Source organism: Diadema antillarum, unplaced genomic scaffold (genome assembly GCF_040938485.1).
Source record: "Diadema antillarum isolate AM-2024a unplaced genomic scaffold, OU_Dant_1.0 seq00000386_RagTag, whole genome shotgun sequence".
NCBI lineage: Eukaryota > Metazoa > Echinodermata > Echinoidea > Diadematoida > Diadematidae > Diadema > Diadema antillarum.
In genome coordinates, this window is record NW_027271384.1 from 37,501 (window position 1) to 58,561 (window position 21,061).

Below are 21,061 nucleotides of genomic sequence, written 5' to 3' on the forward strand. Positions count from 1 at the left end.
CACCTTTATACTTCTTCCAAGAATATAGAACACCCATAATTCCAAGAGATGTAGTCTGCTCCAAAGGCAGAAATTGTTCTTTTTCCTCTGACTGTACACATTGAGAACACTAACGCCCAAATCACTTCCTTTTCTGTAATGTGTTGCCAGGGCTCAACACTAACGGTGGCCCGGTGGCCCAGGGCCACCAAAAACGCACGTCGGGCCACCAAAATTTCAGAAATGAAGAATTTGGTGGCCTGATCGGGCCACCCAAAAAGGTCGGATGATTGCCTTTGGGCCACCAAAAATAAAAGTTAGTGTGGAGCCCTGTGTTTGCACTGCCCCCTCTTTTTGAAGTACATTTGTTTCTGACAAGCTCTTTAAGATAAAGACAAAATGAAATGTAGCAAATGTCTTCATCAAGTGTCTTCATTTTTATCAGCCAAGTTAGGTGACAAGTGTTTATGTGTCAGGTGATGTCACAAGTCACATGATCTTGATTAGATGCAAGGATGCTTCCAGACTTGTCACACTTTTCGATAAATCTGAATGTCATAGTGTCCTCAGCATGCATTAGTACAGTAGATTGTACTTTCTGTGTGAGGCATTCATTTTCTGTCATAGGCAGGCATGAGCAAAGCATTGGATTTACTGATAGAATCCTCACCTGCAATGCACTACAATCTGCCCAACTGTCTGATTCTTCAGGAATGCCAACACACTTAAAATATTAGAAGCAAAATCTTCTTCATTTTTAAATATATGCACTGTATGCATGTGTACATCGAAGAAGAAAAAGAGATGGAGAGATGAATAGATGAATGGAAAGAGAGGGAGGGAACGAAGAAAGAAGAGAAAGTTAAGAGGAGAATGAGAGAGAGAAAAGTGAGTGTGTCTGTGTGTTATAATAGTGTGTGTGTATTTGTATTCTTGTGTTCTATGATTTCCACCACTTGCACCTCACAAAATAATCCAATCACCACGTTTGCAGGTCTCCGTCACCCGTTTCCCCCGACTCCAGCTCGAAGAAGTTCGGCAAGAAGCTGTTCTCATGGCAACGGTCGTCCTCCACCGGTCACTCGCCGCCGTCACCGGGGAAAGAGGAGCTGCATCTCATTCCAGCCGCGAGCCAAGTGAGGGGTAGAGAGGTGGAGACCAAAAAAATGAATCCTTAATATTGATTATGATGATAATTATAGAGATGATGATGATGATAATGATGGTGATGATGACTTTGATGACTAAGGTAATAATGATAATGGTAATAATAATAGTTCTATCAATTGTTATGACAATTATAACAATAACAGGAGGGCATATAAGATGACCTCATGCCAAAAATCAAAATATTTGCTGCATGAAATTTTTCGCATATTGGAACCTACAACCTTTTTGCCAAGATGAAATTTCCCTGAATTGCCAGTGACTGTCATTCAGTGTATATTGACAACAACTTTCATGCATATTATTATTTTGATTTTGCAAATCTTGGCTCCTTGCAACATTTGCGGGAATTTCATGCACGCAAAAATTTCTGTTTTTACAGTATATCAAATTTTGTCTTGGTCATTTCTGTGCTGAAAAATAACATTTCATATGTATGAAAAGCATTATGTTGTCTGAAATAACACAAACTACATGTACCCTTACACTTCATGTCGATGTCTGCAACTCTTGTGCTGGCTCCATTTATGATATCCCCACCAACGTTTATGTTTCTGTGTCCAGGACCAAAAACAAGCCAAGCTGACTCCCTCGCTGGACCATGGTTTCCTGTGGCAGATGTATGGGTATCTCAAGAATCGGATTCCCACACTCAGCGAATTTTGCGTCGTCTGTGACGAGCCCCATATATTCCAAAATGGCGCCATGCTTAAGGTGAGGCCTAATGCAGCTAAGCCTTTCTTCATTCTCGAGAGAGAGAGAGAGGAAGAGATTGAGAAAAAAAAATTCTTATGGAAGGCTTTTCAGTTTGATTGAACAGTGTTTGGACTTTTCTCATACCATTGCTTTACACTTTTACTCTAGTTATCTGATTTTCCTTGAATTTGAACATATGACAAAGATCAGCATTATTGCTTCATATATCTCTTTCATTTGTTTATGTATTCATTGAAATCTTGTCGTAGAATGATACACCACTAAACACATCATATCATATAAATTTACCTAAGATATGTCTTTCATTTCCCATCTGATTATTTGCTTTTTGTTTTGCTTCATGCATCAACAGCCGGCAGTCTGCGAGCGCGAGCTGTGTGTCTTCTCCTTCCAGATGCTCGGCGTCATGCAGGATGCGGCGGAGAACATCGCCACGGGGGCCGAGGTCGTTGACCTGCTGGTCTCCATGGTGGTGGCAGCGGTCAAGTCCCGTCGGCGTCAGCTGATCCTGGACCCGTTCCCCAGCGTTGTGGACCCCAAGAACAGCAAGGAGCTGGCCTTCTCTCCAAAGGTAAGGCAGAAGACAACTCTTTCGCCGTCGCCTCAAATTCTGGTCAGTTTTATTTCCCTCCAAACTTCTCTGCAGAGGCCTTTGTTGTCACAGATGGTGCAAACTGCACCCATAGAACGAAAAAATATGGTCTTTGCCCGTCTTTTCGGTAGAATAATGCTGTTTCCTACATGATCATTGGTAAACTGAAGTGCATTACACCGACAAGTAAAACAAATAGAACATATTCACAGTGTAATAGTTACTGTCTAAGCTGTTATTTTCGCTTACAGATATTTTGATGAATGAGGAGATCACAGACATTTTCGCAAAATGTTGTGTTCACAAATTGACACTGATGCTTTTGTGCAATGTAAGTGCACAGTACCCTAGCACATGACAACATTTTTGTGTGTTAAATTCGCAGTCCAACAGTGATTCGTGAAATTAGTGAAAATTAAAAAACTTATATATTAGAAGTTTACCTGGAGATTTGTATGTATATACATTTTTAAAAATATCTTCCTGCAAACTGTGTAAGGCATATACAAAACAAAATAAAAACAAAAAAGACATCTTGACTGCATGCACACAGGTCAAAGTTAGATTTAAATCTTGAAGAGCACTGTCACAGTGATTTAATTGCTAAAGCAGTGATTTCTTTTCAAAAAAGCACCTAACACATTGTTTGTCAAGAAAGGGTCTAGAAAGCAACATTTTGTGTTCATTAAATTCCTATATGAGACAATTTTGTAATATAAATATACTGTACATTGCTTTCAAAACAGTTTTTTTGGCAGTTGTTACTGAAATGAATGTTTCCTTTCAACAAGTAAGAGAGATTCCACACTAAGGATATGGCTCAAATGAAAACAGTAAAAGAATTTCATGAAACACATTTATTTCGAAGTGTTAAAATAATGATATCATCATATACTTAGAGTTAGCCTTTCTTCAAAAGAGAGATTAAGAGTTTGTTGCTCCAGGTTGAATACTTTTGATACATTCATGTGCGCCATCACCAAAGAAATTTATTGGCTTTTTTTGTTTTTTTTTTGACCCCCCAGAAAAAGAACTTTGAGAGACTGGAGACGACGCTGGACAAATTCAGCTCGATGACGGACATGTTGGCGGCGGGAAGTGTGACTGACATGAAGAGACAAATGGACAAGATGGACATCATGGCCTATCCTCTCCTGCAGTGGTGAGGATCTCGTGCAAAACTTAGCACGAAGTACTGTCTTAATCTCTTAAAGGGAAAATCCACCTTGACAATTAGTTTGTGTTTAATAATAGAAGCAGAAAATTTAGAGAAAAAGGACAATTAAAGTGTGAGCAAATTCTGACAAAAAGTGAGAAAAGTATGATTTTTTTTTTTTTTGAAGTTGAGATCAATCAAACACAAATTGGCAATTCTGTGATTTCACATATGAGCTTATCCCCTATTTTCTTGCTGAAATGAGTAAAAAATTTTCATCACCGTCAAGTCAAATTCCAGTTGTACTTACATGCTTTATACAATCATCATGAATATTTCTCTATACAGCCCCTGCATGCTAAAAATATATTTCCTTATTAATGCTGAAATAAAAAAGATATCATGAAACTTTATTTACAAGGCAATGGAAGGTGAGCTCTTGTGCTATGTCACGAAGTTGCCAATTTGTGCTTGATGGATTGCAACTTTAAAAAAAAATGTAACTTGCTTAGTCCTGATCAGAATTTACTTAAACTTTCATTATCTTGTTCCTCTCATATTTTTCCCCTCTATCCACACAAACCAATTTTAAGGATGGCATTCCCCTTTAAAGGAAAAAAAAAACAGGTGTATTAGAAATGAAGTGAAATCAGTGGCTGGATAATTGTGACCTAATGGCTTAAGTCCAGACTAAATGTAGCACAGTCTGTGGTGCTCCTGTCACAGCCTATATTATTCCATGTTCTTGTCCACAAGATATGTCATCCCTGTTTGATTCCCTCTCTTTTTTCCTACAGGATCATCTCAAGCAACAGATCACATATAGTCAAGCTGCCCACCAACAAGGTATGTCTATCTCCTTTCAAAAAGGTATCATAATCATCCAATCAAAATATGGCATCCATTTTGTTGTTGTTGTTGCTCTGTAAGATGTAGGGCATGTGTGTACCACTCAGGATAAATCTGTACTTCATTGGTACAACGTATCATGTTCTCATGTATGCATGTACATGTGAACCACCTTTTTTACATTTTGACGTTTAAGACAGCATGGCTGGAGCTCCCTGCCTGCATGCTAGAGTTCTTTTCTAAAAGATTTTTATGGATGGGACTGTAATTCTCTTTTTATTGAGAGGGTTGCAAGCCTTCCATATTAGTTGGGGGGGGGGGGAGGATTCTATTTTGTAGCTTTCTTTGTAGGTTTACAGGAGAAGCAATCAAAAGGCTGGTATTACATATATTGCTTATATTCCATCTAGAGTACCGTTGGTAAGTGTCACTGTAGGTGTCACATGTAGAATATGTACCATTCCATTTTATGACTTGGATTTCATTTGGTTTCTGTCTGTCCCCAGCAAATAAGATTCATGCACACTCCACACCAGTTCCTCCTCCTCAGCAGCACCCCAGCCAAGGAGACGGCTTTCAGGAAGGCCAAACAGGAGCATGGAAGTATATTTGCCTTCCAGTAAGTGAGACTGAGACTTGATTTAAGGCTAAGGTCTGCAGTATGGGGTCTGATAATATGATTTTTAGTATAAATGCTAAGGCCTGAAAATCAGACTTGATTGAAGTTTGAAGTTTGATTTGTTTACTCAACGGCCCTCAGGGGTATAGAGTACAATGTCAATTGGAAGTATACAAAATAGAAGAATTTAGAATAAAATTTAACATGAATTATATACATGTATAATACAAATATATACAAGATATCACCATAATTATCAAATACAATTTGCATAAAAGTATGTTATAAATGATTATGCAAATGTAAATCTATCACATAAATTACGAACAATGCAGGCACTGCCTGATGCAAAGGTGTAATCACACAAAGGATACATAGAATAAACTAAATCAAACAAAATGATAAAGTACAGTAACTAACGAAAGTAAGGCTAAGGTGTTCCACTGAGACTTGGATTTAAGTATATACCTGAAAGTGAGATAAGCCTCACCCCTAGAGGCTGTATGTGGCAAAAAATAGTGTTCATTACATTTACTTGGTATTTTGCCTCAAATTTTCAAGACATGTGTGCATTATCATTGCTTTTTTAAAAACTGAGTCTTATTGCACGTTATTGGTTGATGTTATTCCTTAATAGTTCAAATATCAGTCCAAAGTGTAATGGTAAATAAAGGAATCTCCAAAAAGTGAAGTGATGTTTATATATGTTGTTGTTTTACTTTTGTAGGTTTTAAGAAAACACACATGATACACATTCTTCTTTCAAACTGACAAATACTCAGACTCTTTTTTGGCTTTGTTTTTCAAAAATATTGGACAGGCATGTATCTGTAACCTATAGATCTCTTATTCTCTTCATCATGTAGAAAAAAAAAGAGTTGATTGAAATAAATAAATGGATGATTATGATGGTATGGTCCCACAGATTTGACAGCCATTTTGAGCACTCATTGGTGTCAGAGTCCCCACTGTATCTCTGTGCATTGCATGTGAGTTCTGACATCAAATAGATGCATCATTGTCGATGTGTACAATTCCATGTAGACTCTCTCACCAGTATAGTTATTTGTTTGTTTGTTTGTTGTTGATTATTTACAATGTACTTGTTTCATATGTACTGTATACCACTAACCTTTTCCTTGTCTCTGATCTGTGCTGTGTTTAGTGGCTCCAACATTGAGAATTGGCATTCCATCCTCCGACACGGCCTCATCAACGCCTCGGGAACCAAGCATCAGGTGAGTTGGGATATCTGACATGCTGGTCATAGAATTTGTACAAAATCACACACAAAACAAAAATATCTGGGCATGCTCCAAGTGACAATAGGAGTGATTGTTATCATAGCGGATTAGTTTTATGGAAAAGTCATAGAATGTTAGATTCTTCCTCTGAAGTCAACTAAGAAAAAAATAGAGCAGTCCCTACCAAAACATGCCACACATACTGCAGTGCAAACTCCCTATATTCTTCAGACCATCTTCCCCTCCCCTCTTAGTGCACCAAATACTGTATACATTGAATTTTCTCATGGATTTTATTTTCGCAAATTTCGCGAGTTGGGTGCTATTCGCAAATTTAAAAACACGCAAAAATATTGACTCTAATCCAGACATGAATATGAAATGCCCGCATACATTTCTCTGTTCAGTACTGCACTCCACAATTGCAAATTTAACTACTCGCAAAATTGTTGGGAAGCCCTGATTCGAGAAAAATTAGACTCCCGAAACATATGGCGTATTCATTATGTACACACATATTCACAAATTTGTAAATGTATGTGCAAAGAAAAAGGTCATTATACCTATTGAAGGTTTTGAAGACTTCTGATGAAAGAAAAGAACAATGAAAGAAGAATTTCCTGGTAATCATCTTTACTCATTGTGAGTAAAATGTGGTTACTAGTCATTGAATACGGCATGGAGGTTCCCACTCCCCATGTGTACGGTTTTCTTCCCAACTTGGTGCATTCTTGGTGTACAGAGATTGATTTTGTTTGAATTGTTTCCTTTTTTCTTCACAGATGCATGGAGCAGCATATGGAAGGGGTATTTACCTCAGTCCACACTCCAGCGTGTCGTTTGGCTACTCAGGCATGGGGCATGGTGTCCATCAGCAAGTGAAGAAACTACCTCCCACAGTGAGTCCGCACCCCTCCCTTCCCCTCCCCCTTCTCTCCCCTCCCCACATCTCCCCTTCCCCTCTTCTCCCCTCCCAGTGAATCATATAGCATTGGCTTGTAATACACCCCTCTCCTTCCCTTTCCATCCCCTCCCCTCCCCTCTCACCCCCTCCCCTTCCCTTCTCACCCCCTCCCCTTCCCTTCTCTCCCACAGTAAGCCATGTAACACCGGTTCTTAGCACCCCCTTCTCCTTCCTCTTTCATCCCCTCCCCTCCTCCCTCCTCCCACAGTGAGTCATGTACATGTAAACATTGTTTTTTAACTCCTACCCCCTCCCCCACTTCCCTCCTTTCCATACCCCTTTCCACTTCTCCTCCCTAACTTGCATTTTGAGTAATTGTGATGTTTGGTGCCATGTCCTACCTTGAGTCACATGATAAATTAATCTGCTGTTTTCCATTGTGGTGTGTTTAGTTATGTTTATGCTCCTTGGTCCAGAATATTTTCCCCTTATGGTTTTCACCAGTACATAATAGCATGGAGCCATTGGCGAATTTTAGAGATATAATAAATTCATGAGTGGAAAAATGAGCAAAGAAAGTGGGATTCAGATAAAATCATACTGTCTCTTGAGTGAGGTCAGAAAGAAACTATGCTTTTTCCTTTGGATTTTTATCGAAAGTCTCAGAAGGTGCCACTCTAGAAACAATGTAATGTTTGTCACACTGTCAAAAAACCACAACAAAAGGAAACATTTTTGTTTCCTTTGTTTTATTTTTGTATCTTTTTTAGAGTACATCACAGTGCTTCTTTCTATGTTAAAAAGAGTTTTGAATACTGCAGAATTCAGTATCAAAAAGTAGGCTTGAATTCATTCTTTACGTCCCTCATATTTGTGTGATCTTTCTCTTTCAGGAACCAAAGAAGACCTCTTGTCGGTTTTTACAGAGCAAGAATCTACGCTGCATAGCGTTATGTGAAGGTGAGATAGCTGCATGGGATAGTCACTCAGTTTTGACCCTCAAAAGCTGGAGAAGTCATACTTTGAAGCTCAGCTCCTTCTAGCTGAGAGAAGAAGAAAATATGAATCCACAAAAAGTCATTCCTAAATGGAAATAGACTTTAAAGATATTAAAGGGATCGTATAGTTTTGGTTGGGACCTAATTTCAGGTTTCTAACATTTCTTGGTGAGATAATGAGAAAACTCTTATGAAATATGAAAGAGCATGTAATTCCATGAGGAATTTAACGTTTATTTGATGAAAATTGGTTTTGATATGGCTGAGATATCCAAAACATAGCGATTCTAATAAAGTGTGGGACCCACATTTTATTACGATTGCTTTGTTTTACTTTATTTTTGGATGTTTCAGTCATTCTAAACCCGATTTTCATCAAATAAATTTTGAAATCCTCTTAAAATGGTATGCTCTATACTATTTCATAAGTGTTTTCTCGGTATCTCGCAAAAAGTTGAAAGCCCGATTCTCATCTCCACCAATACTGTACCATCCCTTTAAAAGAAAAATATGTATAGGAAACACACACAAAAAAATAACAATATGTAGTACTGCCACACCAGGTTTAACATTGCACTTGTAAGATCTAACCTGATATTTCTTCTCTTTTTTATTCTCTAATTGATGCCTTGTAATAAAGAGTAAGACGTTTGCTGGTCACTTTATGAACTAATAAGTAACTAGCATATAGTGTAACCATGAATAGATGTTTTGAATGGTAAACGAATCAAGCTGTCGTATTCTTTTGCCAAAACATGAGACTAGCAACATTGTTGATGAGACCCCATATTTGTATGTATTTGGGGGCTTCTACTTTGGAAGATAAAAGTCGGGGCGCTGGCATGATTCCAGTGTTCAGAATGAAATAACGTAATTTTGGGAGATGAGAAAGAGCATCTGTGTTTGTTTGTTTTTTTAATGAGAAAACATCAACAGACAAAGGGCTTGCGGTAGACTTGTAGCTACTTTCACTTGTGGGAATTTAGTCCTGTGGAACGATCTACTCCTAATTGATATGATTTTCCTTTGTCGCAGTCATCAACTCCAAGGAACTCAACAGGCACGGCCACGTGTGGGTGTGCTGCAATCCAGACCATGTATGCACCAGGTTCTTCTTTGTGTGAGTATCCTCTCGACGAGACGACTCTCATTATCCTCCTCCTCCCTTTCCCCTGCCCCTGCCCTTTTCTTTCCCCTCCTCCCTACCCCTTTCTTCTACCTGCTCTTCATCCTCATCACTCTCATGCCCCCACCCCTTGCCCCTCCTAACGCCTCTCCATACTAATCCCTCCTCTGCTGCCCCTTTCTGCCACTTTTGCTTTCTCCTCTCCTTTTCTCCTCCCTCCCCCTTTCTTCCACTTGCTTTTTCTCCCCACCACCTTCCTACCCCTGCCCCTCACCCCTCCTAATGCCCTTTCCATACCATTCCCTCCTCTCTTGCCCCTTTCTTTCATTTCTCTTTCTCTTCACCCCTCTCCTCTTCCCTCATCCCTTCCCCCTTCCCCTTTCTTCCACCTGCTCTTTCTCCTCACCACTTTCCTACCCCCTACCTCTCACCCCTCCTAATGCGCTCCCCATACCATTCCCTCGTCCATCTGCTTCTTTCCTGACCACGTTCCTGCTCCCTACCTCTCACCCCTCTTAATACATTGTACCCCTCCATACCATTCCTTCCTGTCCTTCCCTTGCCTTCCATTCTCTCGTTCTCTCCTTCCCCTTCCCCTTTCTCTTCTCCCGTCCCTCCTCCTCCTGTCTTTCACCTTCAAAGGTAAAGGTTTCAAAGTCTGTTGAACGTCATACATGTACAGTTGAACCTCTCTTATCCGGCCTCCCTTTATCCGGATCTCTCTATTATACGGACGCAATCTCGCCATGATTTTTTTTAAATAATTACGGGAGGAAAGGGGGATTCCCAACTCCTTGAGAACTCCTACACAAACACACATGAATTACATATTAATTCCAACACGATTAACATACATTACATCAAATTTCCTCCCAAATTGCTTACCTTCAGACATTTTAACATCCCCAAACATCCCCAAATGTAACAATGAAAAGGTTGCAGTATACACATTACTACATGTGGTACTACAATGGGCTACATCAGTACATGTGTATTATGTACGTGTACATCTTGTATAAAGCATTGAGTCTCCAGTATCCGGCCAAATCCCTTATCCGGATGAGCCCCGGTCCCGACTTGCCCGGATACGAGAGGTTCAACTGTATCCTGTGTTATTGACTGGCATGTTTTTACTGTTTAATTTCTGTAGGGATTTTTTTTTCCCATAACAGGCTCCATGACTGAAAAATATGATTTCTGAAAATCATGAAGGATGCTCAGTGTTTGTCCCAGTTCCTATTGTCTGAACCAAAATAACATTTTTTCTTGAAAGTATATTTGTTATTTTGCATCTGCATATTTCTTGATATTTGGAAGTTGTCCTTGTTGCCCTTGTATATGTTTTCCCTCAATGAAGGTGAGCATACTATATATATGTATACCTGGGTATATATATGTGATAAAAACCTAAAATGGCAATAGATTTTTATCACATATATATACCCAGGTATACATATATATAGTATGCTCACCTTCATTGAGGGAAAACATATACAAGGGCAACAAGGACAACTCAATGAAGGGGAGCATACTATATATATGTATACCTGGGTATATATATCTATCTATATATATATATATGTATATATATACATATATATATATATATATATATATATATATATATATATATATATATATATATATATATATATATATATATATACATACATGTATTTATATTACATTATATATATGTGTACGTGTCTGTTTCATTTCATTTGATTGTCATGATCATATGTGGCCTCTTATTCTTGCCCTCGTACCCCACAGATATGAGGATGGCAAGGTTGGCGACCAGGGTGTCGACACCACCCTGGACAAGTACACCAAGGAGATTCTTGCGGCCATGGCGGACTGGCGAAATCTATGACGACATCTGATCTGTCCGGTCATGTATATTTTTACCGATCTAGTCATCTCGCAATTTTGTGAAACTCTTTGTGGTCCGCTTGAGCTGCTGCTGCTGTGCGTTCTGCTGTTACTGTCAAAGTTGTAGAAGTGCTTGGATGTCTGCCGTTGTGAAAATTGGGAGCATTGTTGGAGACGGTTGCTACGCAGGAGAACAAAGGTTACGGATGAGGAGAGTGCAAGTTAGTGATACCTGCCAAATACCAAAAGCTGTGGATCCCTGCTACAGCTAAAGAGAGAGGTCACCCCTGCAGTGGAGCTTGTTCACTAAGGCTTCAAGCCTCTGTTCTCACAGTCCCTGTGCCCCTGCAAACACATCAGTATAGCAGGGCTGCACACTAATCCATTTTTTCTACTGGTCCGGCCTGTCTGTCGGACCAGTAGGTACTGAGTTTTTCCATTTTTGACTGGTCCATTCCTGAAAAAGTTACTGGTGCTGTGTGACAGTGATTTTTACTGGTCAGGAACCGTCGGACCAGTGCCAGCGTGCAGCATTGAGTATAGAGCATGCAGCCACTATTAGCGTTCAAAGTTTTGAATCATGTAATCAGATCCAGAGCTTTATCCAACGTGACAAAAATTGTCATCCGATGAGATGCACCTTGAAAGGCAATTCATTTCAGTATTGTTGAGCTCATACATCTTGCAGTGTAGCTGGGAACATACGTACATGTAGATCTGCATCGAGTGAATTGAATGCCTGTGTAATTGAGTGAATGAATGCCTGTACACCAGTCTGGGGTATTTGATCCGAAAGCTTGATGTCGTTTCCAAAATGCACTGAGTTTTATTTGTGAGCACCACCTGATGAATGTTCATACCTGTTTGACAATGATATGTGTCATGCTATGGTGGTTGCATTGATATTTTCCTATATAGGCTATTATTGAAAACTCCCATGGAACTGTTCAGAATATAAGTGCCCCCCCCCCCCCACTTTCCCATGTCAAATGGAAGATTCATACTTTGGGGGTCACTCAAAATAATGTTTAACTGTCTCACCCAGAACTTGTGTGTTGCTGATTCACTGGGTGAAAGTAACAGCAGCACAATAAAAAAAGTCGCAAAATTATGTCATTTAGGGGAAAAAGAAAAGGTGCAAGGCGAGCTTGGAAAGTTCGAATGTCAGCTCCTACCCTGTGGTGCCTAGTTGCAATGGCACTTTCTATTGACCGATTCGGGTTCATTGAGGGCAGCAGACATTTCATGGCACTGGGCGCAGCCATAGTGGGTGTCTCAGCCGACCCCCCCTGCTCTCCCCCACCCCGGGCAACATGTTTATCACGCACTTGTAACAAAGGTTCGCGCACTAAGCAAGCATTCGCGCACTCGGTACGAGACGCCCATTGGCTAAAGCAGTTTTTCATTCTGCGCACGTGCTAATGTAGGGAGAGGGGTGGGGAGTGGGAAGGGGGGGGTCGGCTGAGACACCGAGTAATGGCGCTGCCCATGCCAAAAATACACATAGCGCGTCACAGAATCGGTCAATACATAGCTTGACCTGCCCTGCAGCGCCAGCTAAAGACTTACAGAATGTGCCAGACCTCATCCCCCAAATGAGGAGTCTGTGTATGCCAAAGACTTGACACTGTTGGGGATGATATAATTCATGATCAGAGTTCACATTCCTTGTAAAGAGGGCAAATCACATGATATAATACATGAAGAAAGGAGAGAGAGAGAGGGAGGGAGATGAAGGGGAAAAAAAAGGAAAGCCATAAAACTCCAGACATTGATAAAAATACGACCTTGATGCTCTCTTTTAGCCTGTATATATAGCCGAGAATCACTTCGAGATAGGAAGAAAGAGGGAGAGAGATGGAGGGAAGACAGAAAGAAAAGCCATAAAACGTCTGACACAGAAATAAAACTCAGTCCTCGATTCTCTCTCTTTGGCTTTGACAAACAGGTCTGAATCTGTTCATTTTGAGATTTCTTTTTTTTCTCTTAGCAGCCATACTACTTTATTGTATCCCTTCAGGAGCGTCATGAAACAGGTAAAAGAATTGTGACCTCAGCAGCTTGGAAGCCCAGCAGTTAAGAGATAGAATATTAATTGTCTGGGCCAAGAATGTGGAAAAAAAAATGCTTTTGCAGAGGACGAGAAAATGTTTTTGTGAAGGAATTGTGCTGCTTTTGCTCGACGGTAAACTCCACAGACATACGGTTGTGGACATATATTGGTTGCTTGTGTGAACAAATTATACATGTGTGAAACAGGAAGTGATGTTCCCCTAGAAGCAGTGACCCTTTACATGCATCAGTGACCTTTGACCCCCCTGCGATGTGATGCAATTGCTTCAACTCCTACATGAGATGTTTCGGTAGATGTGTTTTGACAAACACCTACCTACAATGGTGCTTTTTGGGGGATGTGGTCTCTATGATGTTGAGATCTGTGAAATTAAATCAAGAATATCTGATAGTTACGATTAACATTTGTGCAGTTACCCAACAAGATCAACATGTGAGAATGTGTGTTTATGCCACCAAAATGAGTAGCAGCACTACAGAAATATACCATTACATAAACATTGCAGCAATAATGTTGTAGCTGCAATGGTATAAACTGTTTTTGTTGAATTTCATTTTTGTAAGTTGTAAATAGGGACTACAAGATTCTTATCACAGATGCCTTCTGTGTTGGCAATTGTGGAACCTCCACGAAAGACAACTAATGAATGTGCCAAGGATTTGGATAGAAAGTCTGGACACTGCAAAGACATATGCTCTTGTAACTGAGACTTAAAACAGGGCTCGACACTAACGGTGGCTTGGTGGCCTGGGGCCACCAAAAACGCACGTCGGGCCACCAAAATTACAGAAATAAAGAATTTGGTGGCCTGATTGGGCCACCATAAAAGGTCGGATGTTTGCCTTTGGGCCACTAAAAATAAAAGTTAGTGTGGAGCCCTGCTTAAAAAAATTCATTTGCATACAGCAGTTTTGGATTTTTTTTTCTCAATTTTTTCATATATTACCTGATTCAATTTGGATGCATTGGAAAGCAGAAATAAAGCCGTGTACACAAAGGATTAGATTTTTATAGAAAAAATAGAACAAGAGCTGATGAAAGATCATGTTTGAAGTTTTTACATTAATGGTTTCAAAGCTAAGTTTTTACATTAATGGTTTCAAAGCTGTTTTTTATTTTGTAAGTAGTGTGTTAATTGAAAATACTCAAAGTTGAGCAAAACAAGGTACCCCAAGTCAATTGTTTAATTCCTGTAAACAAATCTGCAATGTTGACCAGTTTATTTCTTCCTGTATGTGACATTGACAAACATAGGAACTTGTCAGTGCATATAGATGTAAGCTGACATTTTCAGTCCAGAGCTTCTACCTTAAACCTTGTTCTGATTTGCCTCAAATCTTTTGAAAATGGATAAAACAAAAAATGGAGTGAGTAGAATCGACAAAAAGAAAGGAAGGGGGAAAAAAAAACCCTGATAGGTATGAAACCCATTCAACTCAAATTAGTGCTGTGTATTCTCATCACACATTCTCCATGTTTGCGTACATAAAATAGAGAAATTTTTTTTTTAAGTGAAGGTAGTTGCCACTGTCAAAGACAGGTTCGTGTGACAGCCAAAAAAAAAAAGCAGGTACAAGTCTGAAATAACAATCCTCTATAAAGATAGAGATTTAATGCCTTTAGCAAGATGAAAACTGTGTGATGCGCCCTAGTTAACTCTCCCAGTCATATATGTTGAAAGAAGGCTCTTCTCTCTTCCAATGTGCTGTGCATAATTTTCTTTTTGTGTAGTCAGTGCCTTTAAGCAGTAATCTTGCCAGTGCTGTGTGTAAACCTTGGAATAAAGTAATTGAAATCGTCGAAAAGGAGAAGAGAATCCATGCAATAAATGTAGAAAACTTGCCAGCGTCAAGTCAGTCATGTGATTAATCAGAACTCAAAGCCATGTCTGTAAGACATGATTAGGTCTAATGTTCCGCATGTTAACATTTGTTTTAGAATTATGCGCTTCATTTTATGTAATTGATGTATCAAGCTTTTGTTTGTTTGAGGATTTTACTTCTTGAAGTTTAAGTTTAGCCATAAAACTATGCTTTGTAATCATATGAAATTAATTATTGTGAAAATGATTGTATGATAGATATTTAGAATATTGAGTTACAGTCCACGATTCAAGATATACTTCATACTGTAGAAGACTCAAGGCATTTTGATACATGGTGGCTCTACTGTTGTAAATCTAGCATATTTAAATAACTTGCCAAAATGGATAATTATTAAGAATGACTTCCAATAGAGTACACACTGAATCATTACCCAATTGTATCTGCTGAAATTACCCGAAAGATTATACATCAATGTGTGGCTTTAACTGAGTGTGGGTTATAAAGATATTTTGCTGTTAAATGCTTTCCTTTTAGCCAGGTCTAATCATGGTTTTAAATTTGTATGTGTTTTTAAAGCTCTCATGGCATACCATAGTTTCAGCTGCCATCATAGTCAATGAGTACAGTTGCATTATGGGTTGCTATTTGTGTGAGTTTACATCTCGGTAGGCTGCAATAACCTATTTAATCTACTTTAGAGTCCATTACGAATCATGACTGTAGTTCTCTGAGTTGACTTTATGGAATTGAACTGTTCTCAAAGTGGATGTGGAAAAGAACTCTTCGATTGATTGCCTGTTGCTCTTGATTTCAAACACAAGAGAGGAGCAAGACAGGACAAATCATCTGTTGACCAACGTTAACATTTGGCAACAGAGAGAGCTTTCCACAAGCCCAAATATGAGATTGTCAGAGGTTAAAAAGGTTATTTAAATTTCATTTATCTTAACTTTTTTTAATGTTAATATCATGCGTTCTTCTTCTTTTTTTTTTTTTTTTTTTTTTGCTGTTTTAGAAGTTGATCATGATATTGATATTTGATGATCAATGAGATTGGAATATGCTGTGAAGATGTAGTGCTGGTAACTAGATGGAGTTTGCATACACCAAGAGGTTATATGCAGTGGAGAGTGATGCTGTACAAAGCTTTATTTTTTTTTCTTCTACAGAAGGTGTAAATGATTATTCTGTGTCTAGAAGTATGCAATTACAAATGTCATTTTCCGTAACGAGTTATTGTATTTTCCAGAAAATGAGAGGTTTGTGTATCTTGAAGTAAAAAGAGGTTAATTTATTTTACATATTACATTCCGTCATTTAAGGACTGCATGTATCTAGGGGATTTTTTTTTTTTGTGTGTGTATTTGTAATCTTGCACCATTACAAGTAGTGAATAGGCATGAAGAAATAAAACGTAACAGGATGGTGTGGTGAGTGACAGAATAGTGCAATATTTGTCAGTTAATCAGATGAATATCTATTAAATTGGCAAAGTTGAGAAGATATGGAAGGAAGGTGGATGACTAGGGTTTTTTTTAAGTTCGTGTTTGTTTATTTTTAGCTAAATTTGCAATAGATGTTGTCCTTTGTGCAGAGAATGTTTCAGATTTGTGGAACAATTTACAGAGTGGAATTTGACTGCAAGGCATTTTTACCTTGATGAGAAATGTGAAGAAAGGTGCAGTTTGACCCGAGCGTAAAGTCTGGCTCCATTTAATTTCACAATGAAGTCTATAAAAAAGGCAAACCACCTCCCATAATGCCCAACTGTATACTGCTGAAATTTTTGCAGTTTTCAAATTTGTTTCTTCATGACCCATTAGAACAATACAGCTCAGTCAGGAAAGTTATTTAGCTGAACCCCCACAATGTCAAATGCAATGTGACAATGTCAAAAATAGTATAGTACATGTACAAATGTCAAAAAGAATATGGTGATGGTTTGGTTGCAGAAGGGTGCAGTATGATGCTATGTTTGCAAAGGAGACATAGCCAGCTCCCCTCTGCTTCTCAAAATTATGGAGAATCATGTTTTCGTTTTTTTACATGCAATACAGTGGAGATCAGATATAGCGAGATACTTGGGCAGCAGTTTGTGAAACTGGTCAGTCCCGAACAACTGTTATAAGCTACTGAAACCCTTGGATCTGATTGACTGAGAGCAAATTTTTTCACTGAAAAAATAACTGACAAAACGTGTGATAAAATCCCCCCCCCCCAAATATAATGAGGTAAATGTTGTGATTTTTCAGTCCTCATGATAATAAGGTTTCCTAGTATTCCAACTTGAGATGGCATTATTTTCCTTTTTGTTCAGTGATATTGTGGCAGATAGATTAGCAGAGTGTCGTAAATGTGCTGCACGGATATGCCTCTTGCAACGGTCAGATAGTTGCGGAAGATGTATGAATTCCACATGCATTTGCAAGATTTCTTTTTCCACCTGGACTCTACACAGTTCTCTCTTCATAAATGCTCAGGTTTGTGTCAATTTGTGCATTGAATATCCCCCTCCCTTTATTGACAATCAACTAGGGTATTGTGACATCTCATGTACAGACTTTATTTGTTGTCAGTTGCAAAGTTTCTATTCAGAATCTTTCTTTTTGGTATATTTGCAGTGACATTGTTTTGCCAGTGTTCAGTATACATTGGATGTAGAATTCACCATTTAAGAGTTAGTCTGTTTGAATGGAAACACACCAACACACACACACACTAACAAACAACTCCTCCAATGAAATCTCTTGTCTTTGTACACAGTAGCCATTTCTGTGTGTGTGTGTGTGTTTTGTTTTTTTCACTAAGTTTGATACGAAAAGTGCTATGTAGTAGTAAACAGTGTGTGTCAAATTAGATAACCGTTTATATGTTCAGACAGTGATTTGACATACTTTAACTTGTCATACTGTAAAAGTGGAAATTTTTATGTGTTTTGCACAACATGAAACTAGCGCAAAAATAGAAGCTAACAATTTTTTGCTTGCTATGTATATGTATAACTATTTCATATTTTGATTCTGCAAAATTATGTTATATGTATTACTATTTAATAATTTGTTTGTGCAGAATTATGAATATGTGAGATACGTCTTACCCAGCCAATCATGAAAATTTACTCAGATGAAAATTACCACTTTTACAGTACTATCTGAGTTACTAATGATGGACCAGTGAGATAAATTTCTGTTCAAGCCCTCAAAAAATGATCAGAGTTGGAGCTTGCACCTTCCACAGTGAACCAATCTTGTCTATATGTTTTGAAGAATGTGGTAGCCGATTCCCTGCTGTACAAATGCACATTACAATCTCTTCTGCCAAATGTCCGTAGCAGTTTTGTGGAACAAGTGCTAAGTTGGCATATACTGTTTTCTAGTCATGAGCAGTTTCCTTCCAGAGACTGTCTTTGTTTTTGTTTTTTGTTTAACAAGCTAGCTGCAATGCAAGCTTTGTAATTAATCTATACAAAATGCAACAGAGAAACTTGAAGCGAATTAGTCTCTATCATTTACTCTTCCTATCCTTATTCTTGCTTTTGTTTTTTTAAACTGATGACCATATATGAAGCACATTTGGTTTGTACATAGTTAATTTCTGACAAGAAGCAAATATCTATATATATGTATGATGAAAAATATATTTACATGTATAAAGAATTATATTATTATTGCACAATGTTTTAACAATGTAGGGCTGTTAGGCATCTGACAAGTACAGCCATATGATTATTTGTATCTAGTGAGTAGCTTGCTTGCGTGTGCATCTGTAAGCTCCGAGAAAGTGTACAGGTACAAGGTAGTAATACACTTGTACATGCAGGCAGGTATACACCAAGTGTACGGTGGACCCTGGTTTGAACAGTATGCCGATTGGTTGACTTAAGCTCGTTGGTATGCTGTGAATTCGAAGAATGCCGTGAATTTTGAGGATTCCTGTAAGACTTCCCAATTGTCTCTTCCTTCAAAATTAGGTTATTTATGATAGAGCAAGGTTAGAGGAAGGTATCGTCCCTTTAAAACAAAAAACAGCAAACAAACAAGAACAGCCTCCATTTTGCTAGTCTTTCTATCCCCTTTTCGCTGATGATGAAACCCAAAGAATTGTCTGTAGCACGAGCCTCTGTGTTGAAAAAGCAAGATGCGTATTTGTAATCATTGCAACAGGCACCGTCCTGTTCATTTGATTTTTTTTTTTCAAATAAACAATAAAATCATGAAATTCTGATTGTCCCATCTGTGTGATGTAATTCTGCCACTGCATGAGTAACGGTGAATTTGTTCACGTGGTTGCGTGTGCTGTAGATCCAGAGTGAGAACAGTGCAAACACCAGTATGATTTGAGTTGTGTTGTCAGGTTGTGTGATTTTTTTAAAGGGTGTGTACAGTTCTGGTCGAGGTGAGGATTTAGCTTTTAACATTTTGTGAGATATTCAGAAACCACTCTATGAGATGTCAAAGAGCATGCAATTGTAAGGGGTATCAAAAGTTTATTTGATGAAAACTGGTTTAGAAATGGCCGAGATATCCACAAACAAGGTGAAACAAAGAGATCCTAATAAAAGGCGTGGCCTGTAGTCTTTTATTATTATCACTTTTGTGGAAATCTCAGCCGTTTGAAAACCCAATTTTCATCAAATAAATGTTGAATCCTTCTTAAAATTACATACTCTTTCATATTTCATAAGAGGTTTCTCATTATCTCACTTAGGAATGTAAAAAAAATGAATCCCCACCTCAGCCAGTACTGTACAGCCCCTTTAATGTCTTTTGATGATGAACTTGGTGATCTAGCAATATTGTATGATTCACACTACCCCCCATGTTTGAGCATTTTGTGTAAGCATTCTTGTAGTTCATGATTCTGCACCAGAGGGCAAACTATGCAAATTTGTGAGAGCAACAAACCCTGGCCCACACACATTCATATCTACATCCTAATAGAAAAACACGGAAACGCCTCATACAATTTGGCAGTGCATTGCAAAAGCCAACTTTAGTGTATACATAATCTCTGATAACAATAAAACTTTCAAGTCATTTAAAAATCACAATGTCAGGCACAATTCATTCCTATTTGTTTACAAAACGCTCACATTGAATACGTTCCCATACAAGTCACAGTGAATACATAGGATGGCCTTCAAATGATGGAAATTCTGGCTCTTCTAGAGCTCACACAAGCATCGATAGCATTCTAAAATAAATGGAAGAAATATATACATGTGATATGCTACTACATAATGGTACGAGATTTCATATGAATACTGTCTTTTTCTCGCAACATCAACTGTTGGGGAAAAATGCATGTGAAAAGGTCCATAGCAATGACTTTCAGTGAAGACACCCTCTATTGGTCAGGGGTTCAAAGTCCCAAAATGAATGTTACGCCGTGACCATTAATTGGAACATGGTCTCACACTTTACATAACTAACCACACTCTGTCAAATGAAAGACATCGGCAGGTCTCAACAGTGGAGGGAATGTAATTTGGGAAACGGAAGTGGAATGGGATCTGTGGAAATGGATACCAAGAGTATAATAATGACATAATATGAATTGGCCTTGAGGGGATACAACATTTATTGCCTGAACCAGAACTGTACTGCCCAAGTCAAAATACAATTCTAGTGAGGGAAAGTAATGTTGTCTCACCTGAGAGTAGCCAGTCCATATCATTGTCATAAATAAAATCAGACATCTATAGCAAATTTGAAAATATTAACAATTAATGTAATCACATCTTAAATTGCATTTCAGTGGGGAAAAAGAAATAGACTATAGGGCAACTTATTACTTATCGTATTACTGGATGTATGGCTTGCCATCTCTTGCTATACAGTAAGCGGACGTTGCCAAGTGCACAAACTTCTTTGCTACAAGTAAGCGACAGCATGTTTACAGCATCTACAGTATCAAACTAATTGCCTGCTATTTTCCA

General features: G+C 38.5%; 1 protein-coding gene across 1 annotated transcript in view; it reads left to right on the forward strand.

Moving 5' to 3' along the window:
* LOC139731816 (protein mono-ADP-ribosyltransferase PARP6-like) overlaps positions 1–11,702 on the forward strand; it is a gene marked incomplete at its 5' end in the record, with an annotated part of 47,612 nt that extends 35,910 nt beyond the window's left edge. The window contains 11 exons of the mRNA XM_071642692.1: positions 974–1,115; positions 1,711–1,860; positions 2,216–2,434; positions 3,481–3,617; positions 4,409–4,457; positions 4,967–5,079; positions 6,245–6,317; positions 7,106–7,222; positions 8,121–8,187; positions 9,261–9,345; positions 11,125–11,702. Coding sequence (XP_071498793.1) covers positions 974–1,115; positions 1,711–1,860; positions 2,216–2,434; positions 3,481–3,617; positions 4,409–4,457; positions 4,967–5,079; positions 6,245–6,317; positions 7,106–7,222; positions 8,121–8,187; positions 9,261–9,345; positions 11,125–11,224 — 1,252 coding nt within the window. The remainder of the gene's footprint in view (positions 1–973; positions 1,116–1,710; positions 1,861–2,215; positions 2,435–3,480; positions 3,618–4,408; positions 4,458–4,966; positions 5,080–6,244; positions 6,318–7,105; positions 7,223–8,120; positions 8,188–9,260; positions 9,346–11,124) is intronic.
* Positions 11,703–21,061: the final 9,359 nt, after the last annotated feature.